The sequence below is a fragment of the Neolamprologus multifasciatus genome, chromosome 6 (genome assembly GCF_963576455.1).
Source record: "Neolamprologus multifasciatus chromosome 6, fNeoMul1.2, whole genome shotgun sequence".
Classification (NCBI taxonomy): domain Eukaryota; kingdom Metazoa; phylum Chordata; class Actinopteri; order Cichliformes; family Cichlidae; genus Neolamprologus; species Neolamprologus multifasciatus.
In genome coordinates this window covers 13,855,654-13,882,069 of record NC_140444.1, presented here as the reverse complement: position 1 = coordinate 13,882,069, position 26,416 = coordinate 13,855,654, and the positions used below count along the sequence as shown (strand labels likewise).

Here is a 26,416-nt window from a genome sequence, read left to right as displayed (position 1 = left end):
AGATACATAAAAAATGAAGAATGAATGAAAAAGGATGATGCTGAGCATTTCTGAATTTAGATTCTGTTTGAAAGCAGAAAAAAATATATACATACATATACATACATATACATATATACATATACATATACATATATGTATATATGTATATATATATGTATATATGTATATGTATATACATATACATATATATATATATATATATATATACATATATATATATATATACATATATACAGATAGCCTTATTAAACAAGAAGAAATGGAAAATAGAAAGAGAAGGGGCCTGTCTGGCTTCGGTAGAGCCAGAGAGTGGTTATGTACAAGGCCGAGTCAGAGCACAGCTGATGACAGCTCATTGTTCACTCCTGTGATCAGTTGTGGTTGTTAGTCATCTGGGAGTGATTAGCATGCTTGTATATGACTGTATGAATATCCATGTATAGAAGTGCTAAATTCAGTCTTAAAAGAACCCAACAGATTAGTGCTTTGCCACACTATCACATTAAAAATTATTACTGAATAAGCTTCATGAGTACATTGAATAAGTTTCATACTTTTTGAATTCTTTTTTCATCGATTTAAGCAATCACACAAAGCTCCTAATCTCATGTGGAAACACGTGCACAGACTATACAGTGCATCTGTTTCAAGTGCAAGTAGAAACAGATGTTACATAAATGAATGGGAATGAAAAAGAATTAAAGCCTGTTGAAGGCTCTTTTTTAAGACACAACTTGCAAAATTGTAAAAAATGTTTGCGTCTTAATGGAAAAGTTAAGGTTAGATATGGGAAAACAACGAGGACACACAAATGTTCCCACTCACTCTCACTCATCTAGTCATTTAGTTCTGAGTACAGCTATTAAAAGCTGGTAGCAAGCTATGCTGAAGGAATATGATTTTGAACTTTGCCTGATCGTTTGATGAACATGATGGCCATTACAAGCATTGGATATAAACTCAGTTACCCATATGGATGATGTTGTACTGATGTTTTAGTATTCTTCATCAAAATTAAACAAACAAATACACCAAAATATAAATTCCGGTAATATCCTTTGGAAGAGTTTTTTTTATCCATCCATCCATTCGCTTCCGCTTATCCTTTTTCAGGGTCGCGGGGGGCGCTGGAGCCTATCCCAGCTGTCATAGGGCGAGAGGCAGGGTACACCCTTGACAGGTCGCCAGTCTGTCGCAGGGCCAACACACAGGGACAGACAACCATTCACACTCACATTCATACCTAGTGACAATTTGGATTATCCAATTAACCTATCCCCACAAGCTGCATGTCTTTGGACGGTGGGAGGAAGCCGGAGTACCCGGAGGGAACCCACGCAAACACGGGGAGAACATGCAAACTCCACACAGAAAGATCCCGGCCTGATGTTGGAATTGAACTCAGGACCTTCTTGCTGTGCGGCGACAGTGCTAACCACCGTGCCACCGTGCTGAGTTTTTTTTATATTGTGCAAAAATATAACATAAAGTTGGTAAGTTAATATTGTATTGTAAAGACCCTACAGAGAAGTCCCAACAATCAAACGACCCACCTATGAGCAAGCACTTTGGCGAGAGTGGGAAGGAAAAACTCCCATTTAACAGGAAAAAACCTCCAGTGGGACCAGGCTCATCTGTCAGCACTGGTTTGGGTTGACAGGAAGACAAAAGAGGTGAATAATAACTCATAATTTAATAATTAAATGCACAGTATTGCACCCTTGATCTCTGGCTCTCTTCCACAGCTTGTCTTTTATCCTGTCTTCCTTGTCTCTCCCAGCCGGTCGCTGCAGATGGCTGCCCTTCCCTGAGCCTGGTTCTGCCGCTCATAGGGGGTTATTTGATTGTTGTTTTTTTCTCTGTATGTATTATTGCAGGGTCTACCTTGCAGTATAAAGCGCCTTGAGGCGACTGTTTTTGTGATTTGGCGCTGTATAAATAAAATTGAATTGAATTGTTGTATCATTGTTGTAAGTGACTTGTTGACCTATCTGTCAAGATACCTTAAACATATCTCTCATGAAAGTCACTGTGATCCAGAGAGAGTATTCTTTACACAAGGTACAAGCTGTTTTGGGCGTATCCAGATAAAAAAAAATATGTATTTTTTAAGAAATGGCCAAGATGGCAGCAGAATTTGCAACAAATATAACTTAACAGGCTTATAGAGATATTTTCAGCGGTCAAAGGGGATTAGATTGATTATAAGGTAGACCACAGAGTCACAAAGATACTTGCAAAACAGGTCATTTCTTTGTTTTATGCATACAATTGTGGTAAATCCTATAGCAGAGCTTGATTTTTGTGCTGCTGCTTCATATCAAAACAATATCTGCTGAAATCTTATCGCTGCATGTGGTTTGAACTACAAATTCACTGATCCATATCACATCACTTCACCTCCCTCCCTCCCGTTCACCTGAAGAGAGGTGGAGTGAGGAGTTGGGGTGCCACGTGCCTCACTCCACGCGGGCAGACGGTATTGCTGTTTTGGATAGTAGTGGTGCGCGAGCGACGCAGCTGCGGGTCAGGTTCAGTTAACGGGCTTATTTCCAGCCAAAGCCGAGATAACGCGGAGTGACTGAACAGGAAGAAAAGAGAGACGATAACAGGACACCAGGAGAAAGGCGTTTTATCGACGAGTCTTCTTCGCGAAGGTAAATTATTTTTAGCCAACTTTTCCTTGAGTGTCCACTGTAAGCAAGTCGTTACAGAGAATATTTCGAGGAGGAGAAAGCAAAAAAACAAACAACAACAACAAAAAAACAACAACCACGGAGTACTTTTCCTGTTGTTGTTTTTTCTCCCCCATGCTACTAATGCTTTTGGTTAGCTCCAATTAGACTGAGACCTGTTTGAAATATTAACATGTAAAACACATGTTTTCTCTTTGCCTCTGCATAATTACGGTTGAAGCCTTTACTAAGCTTTGAATTTGCAAGTGAAGAGTGGAGTTGCTTTTCTCTGACACATGTTAGCGATATTCAAACCCGATAAGGATTTGTTGCACGTTGATTAAAACAAAAACTTAGAAGATAAATGTGCGCCTTAAGTGGCTGTTGAAGAGAAGCCGATGTCTCCCGTATCCCGACTCAAAGTCTATTCGGTTATTACACCCTTTCAATTGTGTCACAATGCCGCTAATCGACACGTGAAGTGCTGTAACTTGCAGAAAAACTAAAGTATCACATGTGTGACAAAGAATATCACTCTTAGATATTTTAGGATTAGAGGGATGGAAACGAATTAAAAAATAGAGTCGTTGAGACTTTTAAGCAAAACCCACGGCTTTAAAACGGAAAACAAGACCCATGCCAATAACACAGAAGATGCAGTATTTACTGTGCGCATTCCTAGGGCGTGTATTAAAAGGACAGTTGAGGTATTCTTGTTTCGCATCAGGTTTGGTTAAGTTTATCACTGATTCAATACGAGAACGTGTGTGAGTGGTTCAGTACCGCGGACAGCGGTTTAAGCCGGAGCCAAAGATTAACTGGTATCAGTAGCCTAACAAACAGCTGGCTGATTGCAGTACAAACAACTGAGTCTCTCTGGCTTGTTGAAAACTCCGATCGAGATTGAATATAAGGCTAATATATTTGCTTTATGTCATCTGACATCTAATAATTACTTGATTTGTTGCTTCCATTAATGTGATGGTGGCGATTCAGAATGATTGTGTTATAGTTATGAGGTTTAACATAGCAGATAGTTTTGTGGTGTTGTGATGGAAAATGCTTCTGATTCTGTAAGATCTGATACATGTGTGCATTATAATCTGACCTAATACAAATCATGATTATTCTATAGTAAAGTAATACTAAACTAATCCTTGGCATTTGTACAATTTAAGATTTAAATAGGCAGCTCGTGCCATTGGGTCAGTGTGTCAACCAAACAAACATTGTTAAAACACTCATTCAGTATGGGGATTATTTCTCAACAGTTTCAGACGCATACAGGCTGCATTGTGGATACTTGTGCACTCGCCAGGTGAGAAACTACTTGTTGCATTGAGGTACATTAAGGTAGTTTACAGTCTATTATTATTTGGACATAACGGTTCAGGCTGTGACTCAAAGACAGAAAATGTGACTTCATGCACTTTCAATTGAGTCTGTTAGATTTGCAGAATTAGCCCCTCACATTTTGTAGAGCTTTTAATTTTTCTCCGCTGTAAAAGCCTCTTTAGCCACATAGCTCTTAAAGAAGCTCAAAGATGTATCTAGAGGTTTGGTATTTAATTGAAAGTCAGTCGACCTAAATCTTGTGGTTTTTGTTAAGCACTGATTTTTACTGATCTCATCATTAAACTTCTGCAGGCACTGTTTTCTTTCTGTGCCCATGTTCTCAAATGTCATAAATGCCATAAATTAAATACATGTTTAATCTCTGGCTGCCAGTTTTTATGTTTATCATGGCAGCCTTGAAAAACATTATTATAGGCTACATTTCAAACATGATAGGATCAGAGACTGTGCTACACAGGGTTATACAGCCCTGTCCCTGTGTCTTGCCATTAAAATAATCAGTTCTTTTCTTTTCCCCTTCCTTATTTCTTTGTTGTTTACACATAACCAATGCTCACAGTTGTCACTCATGACAAAAGCAAAATGTAGCTCCTTTTTGAGAAATGTGAACAATTTCCATGTTCGTCTGTTATCTCTGTGGCAGAAAACATTGCAATCACCTAACACTGACAAAAAATATAAATAACATATCATTAGTAAATAGATCGGTGTAGGTTTAATCCATGATTTAATGAGCATATCTATTAATAAAAGAAACCCGCGTACAATATGTCTTTTGTCAGAATTGCAGGATTTATTAAATTCATTCTCTATTCCCAGTGTGGGCACAAAGCACGAGCAATTAAACAAAGTGCATTAAATAAGTGTTCCCCATTACATCAGTTACTGTCCTGGTAGCAAATCACTTGGTTCAGCGATCGGCCACCCTCTAAAAAGCACCCCGATGGGAATATCCCCAAAATGTAAACACAGTGCTCTCTGCTGATCACAGCTGCCATGTGCCCAGTTTTTAAACACCTATTCTGAGTAAGACTCTCAAAGTTGCTGTTAAAGTTTTACCTGAGTTTTAAGCATTTCTTTCTGGGTCTGTGGAAAAATAAAGTAAATGTATTGTAGAGTGTAGACAGGATGTACTTTAGGATGCCTGTTCTAGATATATTTTATCTCCAGTTACATTTTGAGATCATTCTGTGCCTATGTGGCTACATGTAATATGTCTTTTTAATGTTTCCCTCTGTAAACCTTTAAAATGTATTTGCCTCCCCGTGTCTTTCTCCTGTTTCCTTTCTATCCCCTCCCCAGCATGTAAAAGTGCACAGCCAAATAGGAAGCCTTGTTTTGGGACTCACTCATCAGCTCATTCATGCTTAACTAATTTGTGGGCCTCTCTGTATAGCGTTGCCTGGCGACGAGGCCAAGTCAGGCACTTATAAATAAATGGGAGACTTGTTCTTACAACAAACATGAGGAAATGATGTTAGTGCTATTGCTGTGGGTCACTATTTTATTTTGTGCCAGAGTCAATGAAGTGTCTACCCTTTTAGAGATCACAAAAGTGCCATTCACTCGTTTTATTAAATAAAGTGAACCTATCTGTGCTCTTTGTTATGAATATGTCTAAGTGAAAAAAATTCATGGCAAAGGAAATGGGGTATTTAAATGATCTTATATATTTACGGGTATAAGCTATAGCCTTTGTTCAGCCTTTTGCTACTATTTTATGTTCTGTTTGTTTATTATTCTTAGAAGATATAGAGATCAAGTGGAGAGACAAGAAATCATGATGTTATATGATGGCATCCTCAGGGGCTGAAGCCAAAATGCTTCGCTAAAAATCATAAGGGAAGCACATTTGGAACAGAATTAAAGGCTTGAGCTATATTCAGCTCTGTATCCAGAGCTGCCCTGTCAAATTAAGATGATCTGACATTACAGAAGAGAGATGGACTGCATTGTGATACAGACTGCTTTAGAGTCCCGAGAGTGGGAGGGAGACACATTAGGTCAGCTGGTTAAACTGCCGTAGCAACATAGTAACACAAATTGGCAAATTTTTTCACCAAACTTTTTTATTTTAAAAATACTAAAACTATCCTCTGTCTTGACAACTTGAACTTGCACCACCATCTTTCTTCACCTTTCTCTGCTTCGTGCCAGATGAGGCATTGTAAGCTGTCTGGCCTACAGCAGAGATTTGGCTTGGACTATAGTATGAATTTTGTGATTTTAAGTAGGCATGCCTTCAAGCAAGAGTGGAAGCATGTCCAAAATTAGACCACTGAGAAATTATTCCTGCTTGTTAGCTATGTGCTTGAGGCTGGTGTGTATCAAAAATGCTCGCTTATACACAAGAGCATATGTAAAGAAATTGTTACAACCTTAACTGTTGTTTATGGTACCTTGCTTGGATAACATAACAGCCAAGACTATATGCTGATATGAAGTAGTCTTTATAATAAGGAAACTAAACTCAGTGACTTATCTAAATGAATCATTTTAATTGAGATAGTAAATGTAAAATAATTGTGTCATTTATTTGGGTTTGTGTTATTTGATTGTATTTGTATTTCACGGATTGAGGAAACATAAAGAAAATAGCACTGCTTGAAACCCCTTTATGACACGTTCCCTCTGTAAGATTTATTATGTGTGAAGTGAGGCTAACAGAAACTGGCTGTAGACAACTGGCTCTGCAATGATGTGTTCATTCACAAGTATAATTTGTGAGATATACCATATGACCCACTTCATGGATATTTGTAGATCTGATGCGTGGATGAGCTTGTGGATATATACTGTTGACATGTGTTTCCCCTTTAGTATGCCTGCTGAAAATATATAAGCAGTTCCCAGCCACACAGTGATGGGGCTGCCAGCTTCACCCAGCTGTGACTGTGGCTTGATGACACGGCATATCTCCTCTCTGTTGCTTTGGACTGTTATTGTCCTTAGGCTCCCCCAGCCAGCCCTGGCAACATCAGCCAACAGGAACTAACTCACACAGTGTTAGTTGCCTGTCCACATCAGAAGCAACAGAGGGACATGCACTCAGCCACGCTCTTACAGCCACAGTAACTGGGTCAATAAGCATGCCAAAAGAGATCCGCGCTACGACACTGACGAACCCTTGACGCAGAAGAACAAATACACAAATTGAGGGTGTTCATTGCGAGATTTCATAGGTTTCACAACCATTTTGTGGCATTTTGAATTGAATTCCAAATACAACTTCAAACTCAGCTGTGATGGACATCATCTATTCTTCATGGTAACGTTGTGTCTATTTTAATTTGTGACTGCATATTTTAATTGACAATCAAAGATATCAGTCAAAAATCATGAATTTTTTATAGCAATGCTATTTCATGAACCACAAAAGGACTACTGACATATCATAATTATACAGAGATATGTTGATATAAATAATATTGATTTCATTTGGATAACTTACTACAATTTGTGTTCAAGTTACAATATATTTTTTATTACCAAAAAAATATAGATCAAAATGTGTTTTCTTGCTTTGCCATCGTTTGATGAAAAACCTCTGGATTTTCAGTTTAGGGAAAATGCTGTATTTCTGGCAGTGAGCCATTTAGATTAGGGTTGACAGGAGGGTCGGTGCATATTAAGGAAGTAGGGAGAAAAGGAATTGCCCTACTTTTGGTGATGATGTGCCCTTTACTCTAGCAGTTGTGTACATTTCCCTTACCTCGCCTCTGGGCCCCTAGTGGCCTTGTATCACATTAGTGGCAGAAAATGTGAACATTATTTACTTTCATTCAAATTAATTAGCAAATGTTTTTGCATTTTGAGCATTCTGACTTCCATTAACTGCATAAACATGCCCAATAAAACTCATTACTGACATTTTAACTTGCTTATTTTTTTAGTGCCATTTCTATGTTTTTGCACAAGCACGCAACTTTTGAGAAGACGGCAACAAATACAAACCTCGCATTTATTGATGGATGGTTTCTAGTCACAGGTTCAGACATTTTCCTCCAAAGGCAGCTCTGATAAGTATGCAGGAGAAGAGTGTTTTGTGTACTCCTTTGATCCCACAACAAGAGCCAAAGCTTTGGTGCCCATAGCTTTGAACATTTAAAGAGAAAGCTTTCAAAATGAAAACACATTTTTCTCATCTAAGATCAGTCCCAATTACTGTCCTTTCAAGAACAGAACAATGAACAGAATTATTAGTATCAATGAATGACTGGTTATGGTAATTGTGTGTGTGTTGACAAGTGTGTTGGATCTCACTGATTATGATGGACTAAGAACCTTTTTTTTTGTGCTGTCTTTTCTACTCCTGGTCCCTGCTTTTCATAATAGTAAGAAACACAAGCTAGGACAAACCTACATGTAGTTTATTTTAACACATAGATGATAGATGAAATTGAGTGCTTAAGTCTAAAGATGACATCTAAAACTAGAAGACTTGTTATTTAGGGTTTTCTTTTAAAGGAAGAATGTAAAAGAAAAGAAACAAACATGAAAAATAATACCAGGTCTGTTAGTATGGGACCCCTGAATGAGGGAATTATTATTATTGGTTGCACATTCTATTAACTGGTATATGTTTGCAAATAATTTTGTAAAATACTCTTAGGGAGTAAAATGTAACACATTTTGCAAACTCTACAAACGTTTTTAACACTTGAAGCATAATTCAGCCAGACACTACAGGGACAGTGATGCAGAAGTTCCTCCATTTGCCAGTGCAACAGTTTCCTCATAATAACCATAAACTGTGACAATAGAGACAGGGTCATATTATATTTTTATGCAATGCAATTTTCACTTCTTGCCTAGCGTAGGGAGAAATGGTTAAAACTGTTTGGAGAGCAGTGGTATTAATTTATGAACTCATCCGTAAAAACATTGTTAGATTAATACTTAAAACTTGTCTTGTATTCAGTCCCTATGGCATGCTACAATGCTTGCTTAAGCAGCTTCTAAAAATACCAATTTGTAATTTATGCATCTGTGATGTCACGTAATGTAAACTGACAACAAATGACTTGTGATTTCCCCTTTTACAAATGCACAAATGAAGGCTTTATTGAGGTTAATTAAGTCAGGTAAAACATTATTGAGTATTTGGTAGACTAGACCAAACATGAAAATCAGCAGTGCTCATTGGTTTTCATTGTTTTTACTTGGTCAGGTAACACAAAGTCAACCATGGTTATTTCTAGTCCGAGACACTGATTTTAATTGAAAACAGCTTGTGGTTTTATACTTCTTTTTTCCAGTAAAAAGGCCCCAGCGCTGTGGCTGGTGAGGGAAATGGCTGGCTGATGGAAGTTTAATGGACAGAGCTAGAAGTGAGACAGGTTTACTTTACGAAGGCAGAGTGAAGGTGGTGAACAGGGCAAGGCAATTGGCACAGTGGAAATTGGAGAAACTGATCCTGAGGGACAGGAGATAAAGATTACCACACACACACACACACACACACACACACACACACACACACACACACACACACACACACACACACACAAGGCACACAAAAATAAATCCAACCTGTAGTGTTAGCACCACGTGGAGGTGACTAAAGGTCTTGCAGCAATTGATGTAAAGACCAGAACCTTAAATACTGCTGGAATTTGATGACTGGCTGATTATCAGGTGTGCAGGTTGAGTCACCAGAGAGATGGGAACTTGGTACACACACAGAAAGGCAAGAAACGTTTTGGACATCAATGCAATTGTATTTAGTCAGATATTAGCTGAACTATTTTGTTTGAAACAGCTTCAGCTGTTTATTAATAGAGACTTTTTCTACCAAGCACTATTAAAATTTGATGCCATGCACACCATGCTGAAATGTTGACAGCCATATTGGATGTGATACAAGCACAGATTTCTACGGACAAATATCTATACCCACACCATGTGCACACCATGTTTGTCTTGAAATGCTCACTAATTATTAGCCAAACAGTAGTAAAACTTGGAAAAAGTGCAATGCAAACTAGTTTTCTTATTACATCTTGGAGTGTAGCTGGACAGTTGTTGCAGACAAGTCCATCATTTCCATTCAAACCATGACTGTAACAATATGCTACTGACTAAAGCAATGAGTCTTTTGCCAACCAGTTGTGGAATACACATTTTTCTCTAATGATAAGTGGTTTTCAGGGGGTCACTGACTTGCCTATGGGCCAGCATGACTGGGACTTTAACAATCATTCCCCAACAACTACCATCAACCTCAGGCATCCAGTCACATTGAAACTGGTTGCCAGATGGTCATGAACTATTCTCTTGGCCTGTGTGACTGGGGTCTTAGTTATTTGATTCTACAGTGTCACCATGATTGTCACACCCTTATTTACTGATGGACAGAGGGGGCAGGGGTGGCTCCAGAATTTTTTCATAGGGGCAATATGGGGGCGACTAAAATTAATGGGGTGGCACACCAAAAACAGAATTTCCCAATTTATTTATGCTGTTGTCAAATATAGGTTACTTGAAAAAATATGGAAAAAAAGAAAGAAAGAAAAAATCATTTGCTTAGTTAATTCCCTGCTATTAGAGTTGATATCTCTGATAATAGGTACATATGAAAACCAAATAAGATTTTGAAATTCATAATAATCTGTTTTAACCAATTGACTGATTAATTTACTGGAAATTCTGGGTGGTGTGTAGTGCCCCCGGCAGCCAATGTCCCAAGAGATCATCAGAAAGCCTGGAGAACTGTTGATTAAAAAATATTTTAAAAAATGAAGGGTTGCTCAAGACTGTATATTTAAGCACAGCCACTACTCCAGTGTGTGGGTTTTGTACTGTACAGCTAAAACAGCCCTTCTGGGTAAGTGAAGTACACAAAAATGGTTACTGAGTGGAATGCATCCATCTACTTACAACTCAGTAGCAATTGCCTGAATATACAGCCTTTATGGTCATTGTAAATGAATAGCTACTGATTGCAACAGAGCCAAGAATAGCTTGGGTTTAGTAATAGTCCTTTTCCATTAATGCTGCTCCTGTGCTTGGTGAATTCTGATTACTTACAGTATGTGCATTTCAATTGCTTACAACTGGCATCACTATATGAACTGTGTGGTTTTGATCTAAAGTTACTTTCCCCATCAGACTCTGTTTTTTCTCTCACTGTTTGCTTTAACTGGTTGAGATGCCCACCCTCAGATGACTGATACTTCAAAGGTTAACTTCTGTTAAAAGGGAGTTTTTCCTTCACATTGTTACCAAAAGCTTGCTTAAAGGGAAATGATTGGCTTTCTCTCTATTATATTACATGGACTTTTCCTCACTATGCAAACTTGTTCCTCACTACATGCTGACAGTTGCATGGAGATCTCACTCTTTTCTTCTAACTTGGGCTTTTTATCAAGTTTTCATATAAGGAATTGTTGGAGGAAAGCGATTTCCAAATGCGATGAATTTTCTGAAATGTTCAAAATCCTTTCAAAAATTCTCTCTCCATCTTCCCAAGCTCACAGTGGGTGCTCAAAGTAGCAGCATGCTGAGACCTCATTATGTGAAATCAATTCCTTTCAACATGTATCTCAGCCTCCCAGCGCTTTAGCTTCCGGCAAAAGTGGGCTTCAGCTAAGAACAAAGCCATCGTTTTGTTTGGCAAGCAATCACATTGATATGCCGTGACATACTGTATGCCAGCTGTAGTATGGCACTAAATTTAACATAATGTAGATACATAACAGACAGTTATGTATCTACTACATAACTGCTTTAATAATCATAGTCTATGATTATTAAAGCAGAAACAAATCAAAACAAACTCAGTTTTGTAATTCTCCTTTGGGTGCAATCAGTGCTGTTAGGCACATTGCAGGAGTGTTCTCTCTGGCTGGAAGCAGTCAAGGGTAGTCAAGTGAAAAGCTTTCCTCAAACATGCTCTACTAAATCTTTCGTCCTGCACAGTTTGGTTATTTAAAGATTAATGGGGGATTTGAAAGAAAGAGACTCATTCCCAGATTTAAACTTCGGCAGAGATAAAACTGTCCTATCTGCAGGTGCGTTTGTTACTTTCTGTTTCTACCTGCTCTCCATTTTCAGTTGTAAGCCTTAGTTCGAGTGAAATTAAATATTGCACAACTCCAGAGTGTCACACATGACATCACCCAAAGGCACAACCACCACCTCTGAGCACCGAAAAAAGTGGATTTTACAAAAAAAAAAGGAAAAAATTAAAAGTAAAAATGTTTATCTCTCTCTCCCTCTCATAGCTCCCTTTTCCGCCACCGGTGCCCCCCTGCTCTTGAGGCTGTGGTATGAGCCTATGTGGCAGGAAGGCGCTAACGTTGCTGAGCAGCGTGTTCGCCGTCTGCGGCCTCGGCCTGTTGGGGATCGCCGTGAGCACCGACTACTGGCTCTACCTGGAGGAGGGCGTCATCCTTCCTCTCAACCAGAGCACCGAGATGCGCATGTCGCTGCACTCTGGTCTGTGGAGGGTTTGCTTTTTGGCTGGTGAGTTAGTCTGAAGTCAGAATACAGTTTGAACACAGTAGAGTAGCTTTCCTGTTAGTCTCAAAAGCAGTAACAAAGTGGAAATGAAATCGTGATGCCATCTTTCAGAATTATTTTTATTATACACAGCTAAGTTTCAAGCACAGATTCACCAAAATTTTGTGCATTGTCTCGTTTGCAGTATATTGTGCGTTGCATTTTTTCCCTCTCATTTCTTTCCTTTTTTTTTACTTCTCTTTAACCACTAGACTGCTGCAAGTATAGAAGATGTATTTTTGTTTTTGCTTTGCACTTGAATATTTGAGCATGAACTTTGAAACTTTGCCTTCACCTCTGCATAACTTTATGATCCATCACCTTACCTGTATACTATCTCCAAACTGTTTTCCAGTCCTATGCTGTATCCTTCAAAATCACTTTTCCTGTTGATAGAGAGCTATTCAAGACTGCTTCTCTCATGATTTAACCGATTGCTGATTTACATTCAGTGGTGCCAGATGAAGTTTTGATTGGTGCAGACACTCCTCTCTGCTCCTTAACTGGACTTTCCTTTTCCTTCTTTTTGACCTGCATTTTTTCACTTTACCATTCCACATTAAAAGCAACTGCAGAAGCATAGCACATTGCATGGATAAACACCTTCTTAACGTGTTCCTCCACAGTTCTTGATTGGAAAATATTGGAAATACTAACCGTTTTAAATCTTTTCTTTAGAGAAACAACCGTCCAGACAAGTGTTGTCCCAGAGTAAACCAGGTATCCATTCTTGCTCTTACCCTCTCGATTCCTCCAGTAATCACAACAATTTACTGTACTTGCAGTACTATGTTCTGTTATTTTGCTGGATATCTAGATACCAAAGAAAAAAACAATCTCCTTTATGTTTTGTATTGCATCCAATGATATTTGTGCTTAGGTCTTTAAAAGTTGTCAGCTGACATGTACCTGCACTACAGATGCTTTTATTAGTTATGCTACAGAAGCCAGATGTATATTAACCAATTAAAATAACATGTTTTTCCCTCTTTTGCTTGGTCATTAAATTGATTTTGTCTGATTTTGCTCACAAGTACAGATCAACACAATGTATTTAACCCACCGTAGTAGACATACCAACAGTTATAATCATACTGACTCTTCTTTTTTATTATTGGTTTAACTTTCTTTGATCAACTGTTTATGCATCAGTCAGGACAAGAAGGACTTGTCTTTCAGGAGTGTTTGAGCTTAGTCATACTCTAAGTCAGACGAGCTGTCTTTAGATTGTTTCAGAGTTCACTTTACTTGGTTAAGTTCTGGGCGCTGCCTGGGAAAACCGTAAAGCAAGTTTTTCCCAGTATTTCTGTAGATCTAATCTGTTCTGGTTTGCCAGCTGCTGGAGTGTTAAAACAGCTGGAGAACACCAGCTGCTTCCTGTCTAGAGTATGAGATATTGCTCACCACCAACCAGTATTTCTTGTTTTTAACTGAATGTCCACATCTAGGGAGATTAGCCACACTTCCATTTTCTTTGTCTAGCTTTGCATTAAATTATAGTTATTTATAAACTACTAATACTAATTTGTAAGCCTTTCCAGTCTCCTTTTTAAGAACAGCAAACCTAAAAAGGCAAACCTGATTTTATTGATTAAATTTCATCTATACAAACTTGTATTGTTTAGCTTAACATTTCACTTTAGCCAGCCTACAGTGGGAATGTTTCAATTATTTTGATCAGTATGGACAGGAAGAATATTTGTGTTTTTCTTAAATGGTAACATAACCTTTAACATCAGTCCACGTACTGTTGATTTAATCTATACGACAATTGAACTGCTTTGTCCTTTTTCAGGGTTAATGGTTAAGTCTTGGTAAATATGTTGGGATTCCAGTTGTGATTATGTAAGTGATGTTCTGCTGCCATGAAGCAGGCCTTTGGTTTAAATGAACTAATGGTTTAGTGTGTTTTTTAGGGGCAATTGAGTGGCCTTATTGCCCACTTAATTTGACCCAGAAACAACCAGTGCTTACCATCACAGAGTGTAGTTACACCAGTGAATGTGAATGAGGTTGCACGGTGTTGCGACAGGTGAAGTATATCACATTTTACAGTTAGTATTTTATTCCAGAATCAGTTATTATAGAGATTAATAAAAAATAAGAGAAAAATAGAAATAATAACACAAGTCTTCATCATGAAAGTAATAGTCGTTATTTTCCTTTGTTGGGAATAAAAAGGAAAGTGGTGATTAGTAGTAGTACAGAAACGCTGTTGACTGGAGTACAAAATATTTCAACCTTGTAACCTTGGACTTACTGCATAGTGGCTCAAGCTTTTACTTTATGTTAAAAGAAAAGCTGATACAATGACAAAGTTTGAGGGAGATCTGCAGTGACATACATATGTATACACAATGTGGACCTGAACTGGTCCAATCATTCTGCGTTTACAAACTTCTCCTCCATCAGTTTCTCCTGCTGTCTGTCTGTCTTATATTCATATGCAGACATATTAATCCTAATGTCTGTTAAATATAACTATGTCATGATATAGTTAGGTTATTAACTAACAAATTACAGACTGTATTTGTGCATATGTGCAAATGTAGACATACTGTATATGATATCACTAAGAAGTGGGGGGCTGATATTTGCATACACAAAGAAACCCTAGAAATGCACAATAAAAACTGACTTTTCATTAAAGTGAAAACCAGCAAGACTATAAACATGGGGTCAATAACTGAGAACAGTCTCAAGAATCTCCCAGATTTGTTTGATATATTATATTTTTCTTAAATATCTATGCAAAAACATAACACATCCTTATATGTGTATTCTGTGGAAGCAGTATGAAGGTAATCACATATGCTGAACCCCAGAATATCACCTAATCCAACACCTCATAGTGTGTGGAGTTAATGAAGTGATGACAAGAATCAGTTGGTGTGTTTTGCTGCCACATTTTGTACTGTATGTGTCAGTGCGATAAGGAGAAAGGTGTTAAAGTCTAATGTTGGGTGTTCCTCAAACAAATACTGACAGCATAAACCGTGTGGAAGCTATAAACTCCCCATTCTCTTTCTAAGTTGACTGATTTTAAGTGATATTTAAATTTAAGAGCCTCACAGAGAAAATAAACTGAGCTTGGTCCTTAGATACCACTTGCAACTCGTCGTTCCAACAACTTGTTTGAAAACATGACATTTGTGACATTTATTAATTTTTGCCATTATAGGTATTCATCATGTCAAGACATCCATGTATTCTGCATGTGTACTGTATGACCTTCAGGGTTGGATTTAATTAATCGCTTGTGTACAAAAACATATACTGAAATTTCACTTAATATCATTTTTTTCCCTGTGTTTTATTCCAGGAGAGGAGAATGGACGGTGTTTTACCATTGAGTATGTGATGCCCACTAATGTGCAGATGACATCTGAGTCCACTGTTAGTGTACTCAGTAAGTAACTGTTCACATGTCATGATTATTTTTGACCATTTTTCAGTTTATTTTCTAAACTGAAAAGATGCCATTTAGTTTGAAATGCTTCACCATAATAGCATCTAGAGGCACAGCGGTTTTAGTCATAGTAAAATGTACCGTACCAAAGCTACTGCACAGAAATGGAGAAACAAGATGATAATTATATTTTTATATTTTTATATTTTACTATTTTATACAGAAGTGTGTGAAAGAACTGTGTTAACTGAAGCCACATACATTTGTCAGAAGTCTTTTTTTTTTTTTACAAGACAATGATAAGATTATTCTTAACAAACACTCAATTCATATGTAAATCCTGTTTTGATATTGTAAAGTCTAACAGGATAACAGAAAAGAACTAAGTTTTACCTGAGTACAACTCACATGAATTAAGTCCACACCTCTTTGCTGTCCTGTCATCTCATACAGTATGTGGGGTTTTTTTTTAGGATGGAGTAATATTGCAATTTATGGAATAATCCCCAAGGCAAATGCATGCAAGACAAATACTGAGTGTTAATAAAAAATTCAGTGATGCTATTTAAATAACTCCCTACATGGTGAAAATGCATGGGCATACATATACGCATTAGCATTTGGCACTTTAAGTTTAAAGCTGCAGAGTCTCACCAAGTCAAGCAAGCAAATTGTAGGAAAATAACATTGCCAAGCTATATAAAAGTCAGGTTTTCCAGAGCCTGCAATTATATAGTTATACTGAGTAGGTGCAGTAACTCAAAGATTAGCACACTCTTTCATACTGTTATGTGGGGGTTGAAAAAAACTGACACAAATGCAGAAAAGTTGAAAAATAAAATGTAAGGGTTTGCATTTTCTGGAAGTAGGAAATAACTAAATGAGAGCCACAGGATGAGTTAAACAAAATTCCAGCAAAGTACAAATTAATAATAATAATACCTAAAGACATGAGGAGGCAAGCAGGAAGCTGTGAAGAGGGACAAATGGCCAAAAGACAAGGGAAACAACAGGAGAGCATACACTGACCAGCCATTTAATTAATTAGGACTAGAACTAGGTTGGACTTCCTCTTGTTTACACAACTGGCTGAATTCTTTGTGCCATAAATTAATCGAGATGCTGTGAACAGTCCTCAATGATTTGGGTCCAGATCTGGTGACAGTGGATGTTTAAAAAAGCCATTTAAGATGACATTGAAAGTAAACCACTGTCCAATGTATCTGCTAGCCAAATGTTTATGTTTTCATTCTGAAAAGATTTTTGAATATTTCTTGTAGATTTCAACTGGCAAGATTGCCACTGAATCCAAAGTTTTACCAGCTAATGAACGTTAAAGCCAAATTCCATTAAGATTATGGCCTTAGACATCTGGCCCACTTAGCTAAAAGGCTATATTTTGGGGGTAATGAAGAACACAATGGGGGTTCGGGAAAAAGTACCAGAGACTCTAAGAGATCTTTTGCCATTTTCTCACAGCAAGCAGGCCCTGCTCCATCTTAACATAAAAGAATCAAAAGTTAGTCAAGGTCATTAAACACTAAATCCATGAGAGTGAGGCATAAGATAGACCAACTGAATATTTCATGCTGCTACGACAGCAAATTTAAATAAGAAAGATAAATAAATACAGATATTGAAATTTTATATTAGCTAAGATAAGGACCCATAAAACACACTCAAACTCATCAGTTTATTTTCTTTTTGCTTCCCTTTGCTTCTCCTTTTAGAGATGATTCGCTCTTCTACACCCTTTCCTCTGGTCAGCCTCTTCTTCATGTTCATTGGTTTTGTACTCAGTAATATTGGCCACATTCGACCACATCGCACCATCTTGGCCTTTGTTTCTGGAATCTTCTTCATCTTGTCAGGTACTTGATTTGTACTTACTGTATCTGCACTAGATGGACAAAGTGGCGCCATGTGTGCATGCACGTGTGCTTGCTTGGTGGGAGGTTGGGGGGCAAGGTTCAACTGTGCTACTATCTGTTGCACGTCATTCATCTTGTCACATTATAATCTGTAAAATGAATTACAGTATGCCAGTGTTGCAGCTACCAGACCCCTGCTGCACACAGCAGGAAAGTAAACAAAACTTTCCAATTTTTTCACAAAGTTTGCAAATCCTGGTGTTTGATTTCATACATCTGTGGCAATGGACTGAAAACACATGCCTTCACAGATTAAGAGAGACTGTGGCCCAATATTTTTGTGCATGTCCATCACTGTCATATGAAAGAATGATTGTTTTCATTAACTATTCATAAAATATTATGCAAAATTATGCAGCTATCAGTGATGTGTACCTTTGCTATATAAAACAGGTTTTAATCATTTCGTCTCTCTGCCTTCCACAGGTCTGTCTTTGGTTGTTGGTCTGGTGTTGTACATCTCCAATATTAATGATGAAATGTTGAACAGGACCAAAACTAATGAGGCTTACTTCAGCTACAAGTATGGATGGTCATTTGCGTTTGCTGCCATCTCCTTCTTGCTCACTGAGGTAACTTCAGAAAGTCAAATAGTATCTCACATTTTACAAGAATGTTTCAAAGCCACAGTAATATTTAACCATTTTCTGTCTAACTAATGGTTTTATGTACATAAACTTAGCACTGGTCTCAGTTTTGTTTGTATAGATTTAATCGCATCATTTGCCTTGTATTTTAGGCATTTAGCAAATCTTGTCCTTAAATTATCAGCTGAAGATGTACTGTGTCCAGCCTTAATCTGTTTATTCCCTCCCCAGACGGCAGGTGTGATGTCAGTGTACCTGTTCATGAAGCGTTACACAGCAGAGGAAATGTACAGGCCCCATCAGGGCTTCTACAGACCTCGTCTCAGCAACTGCTCAGATTACTCCGGTCAGTTCCTCCATCCAGACGCTTGGGCCGGACGTGGTCGCAGTGCCTCCTCCATCTCCTCCGAGGCCTCACTCCAGATGAACTCCTCTAACTACCCCGCCCTTCTCAAGTGTCCAGAGTATGAACAAATGTCCTCCTCACCCTGCTGAGGCAGATGAGGCGCGGTTGTTTCACTGATGGGGTCTTTTTGAGCTGCCTGAATTTTGACATAAAATTATTGAATAATTTAATATTATCCAGCTCGATATTTCCGCTTCAGCTGTTTGAACTATCTTTACCCTCTCTACCGTTAATTTTTTTAAGCTGTTTTTGATTTTGTAGAGAGCAACAGTAAACTGAAGGTCGCAGGTTCACTTTGTTGCCAGGCTGTACAACAAGTGACAGAGGAAATAGTTTTACCTGATTTTACTTTTATTAGCTTTTTCTAAAGTTTTTTCGTGAAAGCTGGCTGCCACCCTGCTAGCTTTAGACTCTAGGTAATAACTGGATCAGTAGGCTCTGTATATGTAATTATTGTAGAATCTGCAGGTTTTTCCTCAAATGCAAACATTTTACATCGACGTAGTTTCACGTAGAAACAAGCAGCTAATCAGAGGAATCACATAGTATAGCTGGATGTGCTTCAAACATCCCAGGTTCTTGTTCTGAGAAAATGTTTCCTCACTCTGATTCTCTTATCATGTGATAATTGAGCAAATAGCGTGCACTTGCCATTCATAAAGGTTAACAGGGTTCAGAAAATTGCTTCTCATTTATTCTATAAATGGTGCATGTGCAACAGCGGTGTTAGTGTACACAGGCATTACATGCTCACATGCTCAGCTGTTTCTAATTAAAGTAGCCTCAACTGCAAAGCGTTGCACATTTTGTTGCCATGTACATCTTTGTATGCACATCACAGTTGTTTCAGACGTGTTCATGTGAAGGCTCTAAAATTCAGCTTTGAACATTTTCATGTTCAAGTGCAGGCTTAAGGTGATGAAACAGCTGTGAATCACAACTGCTCAGATAATTTTACTGATGTTCCGTCTTATAAATAAACAGTTAAAAGATGTATTTGTCGGGTCCAATGCAGCTGGTATTTGACATTTTTATATGACTTTTAGTTGATTTTCTCCATGTCTGTACACCGAATAAGAACCGTTTGTTGTTGTGAAGCCATGAGAGTTTTGTAAACTTTTTAAGCACTATCAGGAATATGTCATTATTTTGTATTTACGCATAATATTACTCATTTTCAAGCTTGTTTGCATTGGTCCATCTAAGAAATGTAAATGTTGACATCAAAGTTTGCATTATAGGCATTATAGGTTTGCATTATAGGCTGCTTGTTCACACATATGAGATACATTATTTAAAGGCCTAAATACGAACACGCTAATGGCTATAGAAACTGAGTGTTTTATTGTACATAGGAAACAAACTAATGCTTTATATGCACTCATATCTCGTCATGAATTACATACAGGACTGCGTCACACCGGCGAACTTAACTATCCGTATACAAACAACCCTTTTACTCAAAGAGGACCTATAATTAATTTGTGCACTTATTAGTTTTGAAACAAATAAAACAAGAAGGAAACAAAAATATCAGAAAGGCAACAATGTTTGAATGTTGCTGCTAACTTAGAGTTATAAACTATTAGTTTATCAGATAATGTCAAAGGGGAGAAGTTGAAGTTTGAAGTTTCTACTTGGATGTAGAACGAGTCAGTCAGGTTGTATTAAATACCATTTTCAGATGGGTTTATTGTGAATGTAAGATGTGCAAAGGAGATGCTGCTAAGTGGGATGTTTCTGCATATAGTGAAATACCTCACCTATAGAGACACTTCAACCAAGTTCTGTAAGCGTATTTTTTTTATTTCTCCCTCAAAAAGAAAGAATATTCTTATATGTTAACAAATGCACCGCAGTCCTGAGTGTGCCAAGGAAGACACTGTATCCAGGTTAAGCACCAGTGTATTGAATATACACATTTCATGCAGTATAAGTGTAAAAAAACACATTACATAGCTGCATTTCGTCTTGTTGCGATAATTTTGTGTTAGTTTGACATATAAATAAAATTTTACTTATTGTCAGTATATGGTGTGAGCTCCACGTGATATTAATGCATGCAACATTTCATCACTGGATCAGATTGTTCCACCTGCACAAGTACATAAAACTAACAAACACAAACTGTGCCAAGTTAAACTTTCACTCTTTGAAACTACAGTATACACACCCATTCTATTTTGTTTATTTTAAACACTGTAAATATAAAATCATCTATGTGTATAGATTTTTTTTGTATAGACATCTATTCGTGTAAAAACTGGTTGTTTTATTGTTGGGTAGACTTACTTGCAGTATATTTGACAGCTGCTTTGCCTCCTGCTTCACATTGACAGGGTGAGCTTTTTCATATTGTTAAGCTTGCATTAATGCAAAGTATCCCAAATGGTGTCATGAAATGTTAATATGTGTATTTTTACATTCAGTCATATTCATGATGTTAGATGTGCAATTGACGGTGTGTTCTCTCAAATAAAATTATTATTTGATAAATACTCACTGCATGAATCTACCAAAGTCTGAGTTTATTGTGCATGCATATCACTAAAGGGTCCTTCAAAATTCAAAAACTCTGAACCTGAAATCTCTAAAAATCCAAGAGTATTACAGCTAAAAATGACAATAAATCTTAAAAATTAATAAAAACAGCAAAGCATCCTTAAATTCAGTCATGAGTATCATATTCAAGAGGAAACTGTTATTTACATCTGTAATAGCTCGTATAATATTTAGCTGTGGATCTGTTCAGGGATCACATTAGAGTCTTGTTGCTAAGTATCAGTAGCAACAGACATAATGCTGATCAGGTTCAGTGGGCTGGATGTGGGTCACAAAGCGGCTTGCAGATGCTCAGCAGCTGTGGGCAGACTGAGAACTGCTGAGAAGACTGAGAACAGATGCAGCGGGGCTGTGGAGCTTGACTTCATAGCTTGCCTAAACTAATACTCAGTTAACTGCACAAAATGAGTCAGGGAAGGAGACTGTGGCTCGATCAATAACACAAAACAACAAACTAATGCAAGGAGATTAACACTTGTTACTCTCAGGCAGGTAAAGCCATTTGCTGTGGATGTTTATTGCCATTAAAGAAAATGATCTGCTGGTAAACTACAAAGTATAGTAAATGTGTAGTCAAGTACCACCTTCTGTTGGCACAGGGTGGAAATGCATAACAAATAGAAACTGTGGTTACACACCCGTTGGCCACTTTATTAGCCACACCTGTTCAGCCGCTAATGCAAATATTTAATCAGCCAATTGCCTGGCAGCATCTCTTTAGGCATGTTCGAGATGACCTGCTGAAGTTCAAACCGAGCAACAGAATAGAGAAGAAAGGTGATTTCACTGATGCTGAACGTGGAATGGTTGTTGGTGCCAGACGACAGTATTTCAGAGGCTGCTTTTCTGCTGGTAGTTTCCTGCACAACAATCTCTAAGGTTTACAGAGAACGAGAAAATATTTAATGAGCTATCAGGGTGAAAATTCTTTGTTGATCCCAGAGGTCAGAGGAGAATGGCTCCAACCTGATAGGAAGGCAAGAGTAACCCAAATAATCATTTGTTGCAATAAACTTATTGATAAGAGCATCTCTGAAGGTACAAAAGTGAACTTTGAAGTGGCAGAAGGACACACTGGGTACCCCTCCTATCAGCAACAACCTCCATAATCAGCAGATCTCTTCCAATTAGAGCTTCTTTGTGATTTGGTGGAAAAGGACATTCTCATCATGGATGTGAACAGCTAAGAAATCTGCAGGAACTGTGTGATGCTCTCATGTCAACAAGAACTAAAATCTCTGAGTAATTTCTCCAGTAGCTTGTTGACTCTATGCTAGGAAGAATTAAGGAGGTTCTGAGGACCAAAGATGGATAAGCAACTACATGTACCTATAAACAGAAGAATATCAACCACTGATCGTTCAATGTCAAATTCTTTTCCCACTATGTGGCCTCTAAATAAATCTGTAAATCAACAGCTAGACTAAGAGAAAATACATTGCAATCAGTAATGTCTTTTATGAACTATACGACCACAGTGAGTCACTCTCTCTGAACCAGGCCTCCCTGTGCGAACTGGCACCATCTACGTGGATGAGATTTAATGGGGTTATCAGCAGGATGGAAACAGGCTAATCTGCACCGTGCACTGATGTGCCCACAAACTGAATGAACCGTTTTATATATTGACCTGATGAGATGGCACATTCCCAGACTGATTACCTCTATAACAATGAAACCATTTGTTGCAAATTTAATTACTGTAATAAGTAATTAACACACATTTTGGGACACACGCTCATTTGAACTCGTCAAAGTTCCCTTTCTAGTTTCTGTATAATTAAAGAAGAACATTTCCAGATGAATCAAGTGAATATGTGTCTGCACTTCTTCAAAATTCTTCTGTCTTGGCTAGAAGGGGACCCAGTGCCTTTTGACAACACCTCCATCTAGTGTTACTTTTGTGAATGTACAACACTACCAGGTCATTTCTTTTCTTTCTCATTCACTTACATCCACATAATGTACACCGACCATGCAAAGATCTTAAGATGAATAAAAAATGCTACAAACAGAACAGCCTTTTGTTTCATTCCCAACAACACCGGAATCCGGTTTGTTCATTATGCAGTGACATTTATAAGTAACCCAAAACCTGTTTTCTCAATTTTTATCTGTGTGAAACTTTACAAAAAAAACCCCAAACAAAAAACACAGAGGTGGGAAACAACACAGTTTTGTTTCAGGTAAGAAATGCATTTACAGCTTCACACTGAATCACTAATTCAAGGTGTAAATAGGATAAATAAAGTGATATATGCAAGCTGCATATGTGTCTCAAGGAACTGGAGCAAACCGAGACTATGGTTCATTATTGGTTCATAAAGAGGAAATAGCTAAAACACCAAAACTACCACAAGGGAAAAAACAAAACCAAAAAAAACTTTACAATCCTCTTTAATCTAATGATAATGAGATTTTTTTAAGTTGAAGTTAAATAAGCTCTCATCTTGCTTAGTGTAGGAATAGTAATCTGGATAATTTAGATAGTCTACGGTAGATTACTATGCTAAAGTCTTGAGCAACTGATCTTTTCTGTATATTGTCCATGAAATAGTATCGTTGCACCAGTATTGGGATTCCCCTAAAGAGCTATTAGTTTTGCATAACTTGCCATAACTTGGCATGGTGTGCACTGTGTCTTTGAAAACTTTGAGGAAACTAAGCAAGTTATGGAAAAATGAAAAAGCACATAAACAGGTCTCTGAAAGGCATGTCCTTAAAAAATAGGGGGGAATTGCAGCAAAGATCTGATGCAGAACCAAAGAGATGCATCTGACCTTTCAGTTGATCCCTGCTGTTCCCTGAAGCGCCATCAGAAATGGTCTCAGTGGAAGGGTGGCTGTCAAGAAGGAAGGGAAACAATGAGAAAGGAAGAAAACCCTCTGGCATCCCAAATCACACAAGAAATAGACATAAAATTTCTAGAGTGATGACTCCAGATTTAAAATTCTGTGGTTCATCAATATCTACAGAGGTGGTCACCAGAGATGAACAATAGTGAGTGCATACAGTAAGGCTGCATTTCAGCCAGGGGGGTTGGGGATCCAAAATTGATGAGGTTATTCAATTCAATTTCAATTCAATTTTATTTATATAGCACCAAATCACAACAAAAGTCGCCTCAAGGCGCTTCATAGATACAGAGAATAACCCAACAATCATATGACCCCCTATGAGCAAGCACTTTGGCGACAGTGGGAAGGAAAAACTCCCTTTTAACAGGAAGAAACCTCCGGCAGAACCAGGCTCAGGGAGGGGCGGCCATCTGCTGCGACCGGTTGGGGTGAGAGAAGGAAGACAGGATAAAAGACATGCTGTGGAAGAGAGCCAGAGGTTAATAACAGATATGATTCAATGCAGAGAAGTCTGTTAATACATAGTTATGAACATAAAAATGGGCCATCAGATTTTGATCCACCATTATGTAGCATCTGAAAAGCAGTTGACTGGCAACAGCAGTAAAAGTTAGCTGGATGGAAAAACACACAATATTTTTTGAGTAACAAAATCACATTCATATTGAAATCATATCAGTGAAATGAAAATCACATATTATCCTAAAGTGATGGGAAACTAGACTCAACAGGGAGAGAACAACCGAGTCTCACAGTTTGAGTCTTGTACTTTAATGTGTACAAGGTCTACATTACATCTGTGTTTGGCAGATGTAATGTAGACCTAAATCAGGCAAAATATAATTAAAAAATTAAAAATAACGGGGCGTCGCCTTGCATTTTAATATCTGAAATGTTTTACTAAAAATGTAGGGTACTCAGGACAATTTGGTGTAGCATTGACATCTATGCAAATCAATGCGTGCATCATCTGTTTTCATTAATGTCATGCAAATCTCTCTCTTTTTAAAAAAAAAAAAACCCATCAGGATCTGGGTGTAGGAAATTATGCTGAACCCTATGTTAATGCCAATGCACAAACTATTAAGGAAACCTGAAATATTAAAGAAAGTAAACTCAAAATCAACCTGAAACTTTCATAGGCTCTTCCTTTAGCCACATGCCACCAGATGGATTTTAAAAAAGCTGCATAGATAATATATCCAACCAACTTTTTAAATGAATTACACCATACGCTTCTCAATATTTTCTTATAAAGTCTTTATGTAAAATACTAAACTGGATAAAATATGAAAGCATGAGAAGGAAAACCTGATTTAAAGGTTAGAGTTAGTTGTTAAAGGTCACGGGCAGGCATGGTTGGGCTAAATGTTGAGGAAAAGAATGTAAGTCGATGTAATGTCCTCTGACTTGATGAAAACAAGACTGTGGCTGTGTGTGTTTTGCATAAAACTAAGGGAACTGATTAGCTCTTTTTCACTCAGTGGTCGTACAATTAGTTTCACTCATACTGTGAACCCCCTGCTCTTTAAAAAAAATCGAGCGAAGTTCTTCTCAGATGTAGCAAAGACAAAAAAGAAAGAGAGTAAGAAAGTTGTTGTATAAAAGAATAAAACAAACTATTAAGCAACATTTTTCTTTGAGCTGAAACAACAGCAGATCCAACAGAGATTAATTCCTCGAGGGATGTCGCTAACAAGCACCAAACACTTGGACCTCTGCACTGCTTCCATTTTTTCAAAAGCTGATTGGAAGTTAAAACACTGGTCCTGAGAATAGGTCAGAATGTGCACGCTGTGGGATAAATCACTGAGGTATGTTTACTCATTAAAACTGGAGACAGAAAAAAAATAAATAAATAAAAAAGAGAGGCCTCAGAAACTTCAAATAGAATCACAAAGCTGTTCCTTCTGTGGCTGTGATGAAGGTGTTAGACGACGAGGTGGGGTTTCTTTACATATTGCCATACTTTTGTCTATGTGTAGGCCTGTGTGTACTGTGGGTGCATGTAAAAATAGTTAGCAAGCAAATGATAACAATTATGCTGCGTTGCTGGTTTAAATATTTAGGGTGATTGATTCAAAACTAGAGAATCTCAGTCAAAACATTTTCTTTTTATAGATTTTG

At 37.7% G+C, this 26,416-nt stretch overlaps 1 protein-coding gene across 2 annotated transcripts; it reads left to right on the top strand.

Moving 5' to 3' along the window:
• Window positions 1–1,478: 1,478 nt before the first annotated feature.
• LOC146516616 (voltage-dependent calcium channel gamma-5 subunit) lies at window positions 1,479–21,959 on the top strand. Of its 2 annotated transcripts, XM_085163357.1 has the most exons (7): window positions 1,479–2,660; window positions 12,260–12,500; window positions 13,215–13,256; window positions 15,859–15,945; window positions 17,676–17,816; window positions 18,303–18,448; window positions 18,695–21,959. In XM_085163357.1, exons 2-7 carry the CDS (start codon window positions 12,305–12,307, stop codon window positions 18,956–18,958), a joined length of 876 nt encoding a protein of 291 aa, XP_085019483.1. In that variant the 5' UTR covers window positions 1,479–2,660; window positions 12,260–12,304; the 3' UTR covers window positions 18,959–21,959. The 2 variants fall into 2 exon arrangements, with proteins under 2 accessions (XP_085019483.1, XP_085019484.1); XM_085163358.1 differs by lacking the exon at window positions 13,215–13,256 and having other exon boundaries at window positions 2,012–2,660; window positions 18,695–21,956.
• Window positions 21,960–26,416: the final 4,457 nt, after the last annotated feature.